The sequence below is a fragment of the Lolium rigidum genome, chromosome 6, assembly GCF_022539505.1.
Source record: "Lolium rigidum isolate FL_2022 chromosome 6, APGP_CSIRO_Lrig_0.1, whole genome shotgun sequence".
NCBI lineage: Eukaryota > Viridiplantae > Streptophyta > Magnoliopsida > Poales > Poaceae > Lolium > Lolium rigidum.
The window spans coordinates 258,405,308-258,412,339 of NC_061513.1; the positions used below are offsets into that span (position 1 = coordinate 258,405,308).

At 47.2% G+C, this 7,032-nt stretch overlaps 1 protein-coding gene across 2 annotated transcripts; it reads left to right on the forward strand.

The window, feature by feature from the left end:
- The first annotated feature begins 1,006 nt into the window (after positions 1 to 1,006).
- On the forward strand, positions 1,007 to 4,853 carry LOC124660325 (probable serine/threonine-protein kinase SIS8). Of its 2 annotated transcripts, none has more exons than XM_047198132.1 (4): positions 1,007 to 1,757; positions 2,433 to 3,680; positions 3,802 to 4,257; positions 4,363 to 4,853. In XM_047198132.1, the coding sequence occupies exons 2-4, from the start codon at positions 2,703 to 2,705 to the stop codon at positions 4,606 to 4,608; spliced, it is 1,680 nt and encodes a 559-aa protein (XP_047054088.1). In that variant the 5' UTR covers positions 1,007 to 1,757; positions 2,433 to 2,702; the 3' UTR covers positions 4,609 to 4,853. The 2 variants fall into 2 exon arrangements, with proteins under 2 accessions (XP_047054088.1, XP_047054089.1); XM_047198133.1 differs by having other exon boundaries at positions 1,007 to 1,610.
- Positions 4,854 to 7,032: the final 2,179 nt, after the last annotated feature.

Consider the following 7,032-nt stretch of genomic DNA (forward strand, 5'->3'; position numbering starts at 1 on the left):
TACATGGTGAATCCTACATGAACCAAAAACATGGCCTCGTTTGGTTGCACAACATGAAAAGGTAGGAATTCTTCCGAAGCATCACATATATGACATTGCTTTCATTGTAAACCGAATTTCTAAATTTCATAGTATGAAATTTCTTTTAGCCAACAAGGTCCTAAAGACGAGATCAAGTGCAAGAATGTGTTTACATTCAGCTATACTGATCCGGTCAATTCAAACTCTCTCATAATCCAATCAAAGTCATATCTGAGCATGCGCGCGAGTTTTCCATCTAGAAGTAGAGACCAGCGACATCTAGTTTTCCTTGAAAACCTAGAATCTATATTTGACGTACTCGCAGTAAAATCCTAGGGTTTATTTTCTTGCACAACATGTAAAATGTAGGAGTTCTTAGGAAGTATCAGATATATGTCATTGTTTTCATTGAAACAAAATAGAAAAAAAGTACATGTGATTAACAAAGGAGAAAAGTACACGATTGGACTCTAAGCGATTTTATCTTTTGCAAATTCCATGCAAGATTGCGCAACGAGGTAGACCATAGGGAAAAGTACCTATCATATTCGTTACCAAGCAAGCTGGACAGAACTTGCTTTCATACAAACCGACTTTCCAAATTTCATAGTATGAAATTTCTTTGAGCCAACAAGGTCCTGAAGATGATCAACTGCAAGAATTTGACAGTATCGATTGCAAGAATTTGCTTATCCGTACCACCAATATTCAGCTACGCTGATTCGGTCAATTCAAACTCTTGCTTAGGACCCAATCAAAATGGTACAAATATGATGAATATTCCAAGAAAACGAATTGTGGCACAGAGTCGTAGCTAGGGAGGATCCCATCCCAAGAACAATAATGGACGCAAAGAATGTAGGAAAAGGGAAAAGGAGGGGTCAGGGAGGCCAAAGAAAACAGCCAACTGCTTTTTGCGCAAAAGCTTGACATTCTCAATTCTGCCGTCCCTCTCCGTCCACCTCCTCCTGCTCTCCTCACCCTGCCACCCCACACTCCACAACGAGCAGCAACAAACTAACAAACATAGCACCTTCCTCGCCCGCCCTGCGTCCATTGACTCCTCCTCCACCTCCAGTGCCTTCTCTTAACCATCTTCTGTATCTGTATCCCCACAAAAAATGCCACCAACACCTGTTTCGTCCGGCCCCAGGTTTCGTTAGACGGTGCGGCGGTGCCCTTCTGCTGCCGTAGCTCGAGTCCCCGTGGTCATCTTCTCCGTGTTCTGAAAGGAATCATCTTGATGAAGTAGAGGCATAGGAGAGTGCAGAGTTTGGGTCGGGAGGGGACAGAGGAGAGGCAGGAGTCCCGGGGCTGTACGGGGGAGGACGGGAGCACACACGGGCCACCGCCGCGTTTACAGGGTGTAAGCGCAGGGCCGGCGGGCCCTGCTTGTTTCCTTTCTGGTACAGGGGCCTTCAATGCGTGCCTATTGAAATCTCGCGATCCCCTCCTTCAGATTCGGTTCAGGTTGCTGCAGTTGGAAGCGGAAATAGGGGAAGAGATAGAGATCGGTTGGGGTTGAACCAGAAGCGCATTTCGATCCGGATTCGCCTCCTGTAACAAACTGCCCGAGGAGGAGGAGGAAGGTTCGTTAATCTCTCCTCACATCCAAGATTTTTTCTTTTCGTTTTTCCTTCTTCCTTCTCCGTCGGCGGCTCTCTGTTTTGGTCTCTTCTCTTCTCGACGTGATTTCGGCTCTCGGCGCTTCTCGACCGATTCCGCTGAGAAGGCAAGTAGGTACCGTAGTCTTCTGCTGTTTGCTTCGTTCCTTCTTTCGGTTGTGTCTAGATTGATTGCTTTTGCCGGTAGCTCCCATTGTATTCCACCGCCCCCATGTTTTTGATCCCACAACTGTGCAAATCTGCCCGAGGTTTCAGAGCTTTTTGCCTATTAGAATGATTCAGGTTCGTCCGTAGATGAGTATTTTTTTTTTCCTTTCGTCCCCGTCTGTAGATGCTCCATTGCGTCCAATTGTCAAATACCCCGTTCGCGCTGACGTTCCATGTCTCTAATCCTCAAATACGTGTGTCTGATATTGATAAATACCTGCTCTGGTTTTACTAGCTGAACTAGCCATTTTCTACGAGCAAATTATTGCCAGTACAATACTGCCGGTTGTATACAAGTTCAAGTTCAGTTTGTAGATGAGTTTATTTTTGCCCCTGCTTGTTGTAGACGCAGTGACGCACCAATGCGTCCAATTGCCAGAAAGCGTCTACGCACTGTTCCGTCTCTGTGATCCTCTAATCCAAGAAGTCAAGTCTTCTCTGTGAATCTGATAATGATAAATAATTTTGTTTTAATTCGCTGAACCAGACATCTACATGAGCAATTATCGTCGATACAATATTGTCAGTTGCACGCCAAGTTGAGTTTACAATATTTCCTTCCTCTTTGTTATATTTCAGGAGCCACAGAAGGATACGTTGCTGTCAGTTCTAGGCCAACCTTTACAAGTTTGAGGGGTTGCTCCACCTCGTATACAGCTTCCTGCAAGAAAATTGCAAACAAATGGGTCGAGGAATCGTAACGACGATTCCTGGCCTGAGGTCTCTCCGTGTGATCTTCTTCATCTCCGAGTTCTACTTCAACATGTGCTCCATGCTGATCCAGGCTTCCAAAGTCGGCATCTGATCTCGCTTCTCACCGAGTGTCTTGGTCTCCTTAGCACCAGCAGAATGGACAACAAGGAGACCTCGTGGGTTCGGAGGACAAAGTTCTCTCACAGGGTCTACACCAGGGCTGCTTTGAATGGGTTGCCTGTTGCGCCGCTTGGCAGGGAGCTGGAGGAGCGACTTCAGAAATATGTGACTATGAAGAAGTCTGTGTCGATGCCCCTTGATCGGGACAAGGAGGAAACAGTGGCTACACTGAAACACACAGCTAGCTTGCCTTCATTGAAACACACAGCTAGCTTGTCTTCACTTGGATCATTGCTTCAGCCTAATAAGGAGAAGCATAACAAGCAGAAGGTGAATTTGGAGATCCCTCTAAGCCCTCCGGCGAACTCTCAGAAATCCAATGGCCCAAAGGCAAGGAGCCTTGCCAAGAGCTCGAGCTCGATGATGCTCCTCAGCTACTTAAACAAGGCACAAATCAATCAAAATCAAGTCTCCAGCGTACAAAAGGCTAATGGATCCCAGCACAGGCCGAGATCAAAGTCTCCTCTGCCCAGCGTATTGCCTTCGGAATTATTCAGGGAAGCAAGAGCTGGAAGCCAGAGGTTCACAAGTCCTCCCCCAGAACGAGTAGGATCTGAAAAGAGTGTCTATGGCAAATCGTTGGGTAGGGATCCAAGCGCTAATTGGCGTTCGACTCGTCTAGTCTCTGCTAAGCACAAGTCTCGGAAGGGTGGTGGAAGGAGGGTTAGTGCAGTAGATAGTGTGAGGGGTCGTACAGTTAGCATGGCTCAGGAGGTGCAAACAACGGTTGATTGGACACTCGATCCGGCCAAGATGCTTGTTCGTAAGGATAAGTTTGCTTCTGGTGTATACAGCCGATTATACAAAGGAGTCTATGATGAACAGCCAGTTGCCATCAAGTTTATACGCATTCCTAAAAATGATGACAATGGAAAGTTGGCTACAATGCTTGCTAGACAGTATAACACTGAGATCAATGCATTATCCCACTTGTATCATAAAAATGTGATAAAGGTAACAAATAAAAATTATGACTTCTCATCATGTATTTTTTTTATATATCTTTGGTTCTGTATTAGTATTGTATTTAGTTTTAGTTTGGCTTACGCTGTTAACTAGAAACTCCTTAATGCAGCTTGTAGCAGCTTATAAATGCCCACCGGTTTTTTACATTCTCACTGAGTTCCTTCCTGGAGGTTCCCTGAGGTCATACCTACACAGCATTGAGCACCATCCCATCCCTCTAGAGAAGACAATATCTATCGCTCTCGATGTTGCCCGTGGGTTGGAGTACATTCACTCTCAGGGGATCGTCCATCGTGACATTAAGCCTGAGAACATACTGTTTGATGAGAACTTCGTTGTGAAGATCGCTGATTTCGGCATTGCTTGCGAGGAGACTTTATGTGATTTGCTAGTGGAGGATGCGGGTACATACCGTTGGATGGCCCCTGAGATGATCAAGGGCACTGCATATAACCGGAAGGTGGATGTATACAGCTTCGGGCTGCTCTTGTGGGAAATGGTGACAGGAAGGATTCCTTATGAGAACTTGAACCCTATGCAGGTGGCTTATACCGTTCTACACAATGTAAGCCTCTGTTTATTATTATGAGTTCCTCTAATAGTAAATTTGGCAGAACACATATTTAAAATGTATATGCATTTGTTTGACCAAAATCTCTTGTTATTTCAGAAGACGAAGCCAACCATGCCCGCAGATTGCCCAATGGCAGCTCTAGCACCCTTGATTGAGGAGTGCTGCGCATATCAGCCCGACAAGAGGCCAGATTTCTGGCAAATTGTCAAAATCCTGGAGAAGTGCCAGTCTGTTCTCTCGCAAGGCGGCCGCCTGGACGCGCTGAAGTGGAGCACCTGCCCTGACCAAAAGAAGGGGCTGAAGCACTGGATTCAGAAACTGAAACCATCACACAGCCCCTGAGCTGAGTTGTTGTAGCATCTTTCCGACTATTGTTTTATCTGGTTGGGTATGCTCACTAGTCTAGCATAAAGATGGTAGTATCGTTTTCGTTTTGTGTTTTGAACCTATATTCTAGGATTGTTTGAGATGTTAATTAGGGGTGATTCTACAGTTAGCTTTTACGTAGCTGTATACTATCAACTTAGTTCCCTTGTTCGCTTTTACTTCATATATATGTTATTTCCAGCTGCGGTGCAGATTATTCAGATTGCAAGGATCCATAGATAGATATCTGTCATTATTAGCCTTCTCTTATAATAGTCCCTCGTCAGTCTAGATATAGATTGCCGGAGCTAAACTATTGACTAGCCGGCGGTGAACATCATGGAGAAGTGGGTTTTGTTAATGCAATTATTGGGACCTTCTGTCAGCGCACCTCTGACCCTGTCATGCATGATGCTTGACTCGCGCGACAGCTACACCTGTTATCTTTGCTGCAAGATGACGGCTTGGTTTCAGATATGTTTATTTTCTAGCATATCTGTGGTTTCTTTTTATATATAACTGAAAGCCTTTGGCTAAAATTCTGGGAGAAGTTTCCCCAAGTCTCCTGTTGCCCACTTGGTTTGTTGATCACAATTGTTCGTCAGAACACGCGTTGCTCAGGCATGTGTCTGCCGAGGCCCAGCAGTTGCACGACCCCCTGTTACCACCGCGAGCAACCTAGGCTTTGGAAAACAGATGTGCCGTCCAAGATTTAATGTCGAGTACTGACTATCTCTGTAAATGATTTGTACTGGTATGTGCGTTAGAGAGAGTGAGAGAACGAGAGAGACATGAACATACCTTCTCCCTTGGAGGAGGAACTAGTGGGTGTGGACATGGTGGCAACAACGATGGTGACGGCATGGATGAGGTAGTGGCGGCGGTGATGGCGGAGCTTCCCGTCACTGCTGCGATCCCTAGCTCGGTAGGGTATGTCGGTGGGGTGTACGGCGCACGACAAACCTCGTGATGCGTGCCGCCGGCCCCCACCTATTTATATAGCGCAGCGTGACAGGGCCTGTCAACCATAGTGGGTTGAGCACCCCCAATCAGGACTCAAGTCAAGGGGCTCGGTGGGCCGTTGGGCCCACTCGGGAAAGAGATCATTCTAACATTCTCCTCCTTAATCTCAACTTTACTTTTAACTTTAAACTTTCATTTTATTTGTTTTATTTTGGATCAGTCCATAGGATATGTTTCATCGTCACAGCTCTATTGGCAATAGAATTAGAAAGCCACAATACACTTCTCTGTTTTGAAACAAATTCTTTTACTTTTGGGCCTCTTATGATCCAGGATAAGTAAGAATTTCCCTTAAACTCATGTCGGCTACGTGTTACTTGAACACCCTGGGTGGTAAGCCTTTCGTTAGTGGATCTGCAAGCATGTCTTTTGTCTTTATATGCTCAATACTTATAGTTTGATCCCGGACCATGTGTTTCACAACATAATACTTAATTAACCTCAATCAGATTCCGAGGGAACCCTCGCACCCGCCGCCGCCCCAGACTCCCACATAGCCACAACCATAGCCCCAATGGAGGCCGCAGCTCCGGCGGAAGCAACGCGTGCCGCCACCAGCGACCGGGACGCAAAGCCGAAGGAGGCAAAGAAGGTGTTTTCCAAGGAGGAGAACGGCGTCGAGGCCATGAAGCGTCGCGGCCGACGCAGGAACCAGAAGGAGAGGAATGCAGCGGCTGCCGCCATGGAGGCCACCCAGCAGGCGTGGCAGATGCAGCTGAAAGCCACCGCCGCGCAAGTAGGCCTCCATCAAAGCATAGAGGAGGCCATGATGCTTGTCAAGCGAGAGGGGATCATCGGCGTCGCTCCCCCGGCCTCGTCGGTAAGCTCGTTGTAGGGATTCGTAGCATAGAAAACAAAAAAATCCTACCGCAAGAACGAATAACAAGCCAAGATCTAATCTAGTAGATGGTACCAACGAGGTGAAGATCAACATACCCTCGAAGATCGCTAAGCGTTAACGAGATAAATCTCGTGGTTGATGTAGTCGATCACTTGCCGCTTTCAAAAGCGCGTAGAAGATCTTGACGGTGCCACAATGCGCAGCACCTCCGCACTCGGTCACATGTACGATGTCGATGCCGATGTCCTTCTCCCTGTTCCAGCGGGCATCGGATGTAGTAGATCCTCCTCAGAATCCCGCCAGCACGACGGCAGGGTGACGGTGGTGGTAGAGATCTTCGGCAGGGCTTCACCGTAAGCGTTGCGGGAGAAAGAGGGGGGGAGGGAGTAGCTAGGGTTTGGGAGAGGGGGGCACTTGGGGCGCCGGCCTGGGAGCCCCTTGGTGGTGCGGCTGGCTTTGATATGGCCTGCCCCCTCCCCACTCCTCCTCTATATATAGGTCGAAAACCTAGGGTTCCCCCAAAACCACTTTGGAGT

Bases quoted from the DNA above. Each gene is read 5' to 3' on its own strand.
- LOC124660325 (XM_047198132.1), top strand. From the start codon at position 2,703: ATGGACAACAAGGAGACCTCGTGGGTTCGGAGGACAAAGTTCTCTCAC. The intron at 3,681-3,801 runs GTAACAAATAAA...TCCTTAATGCAG, and splicing joins ATCATAAAAATGTGATAAAG to CTTGTAGCAGCTTATAAATG. The intron at 4,258-4,362 runs GTAAGCCTCTGT...TTGTTATTTCAG, and splicing joins CTTATACCGTTCTACACAAT to AAGACGAAGCCAACCATGCC.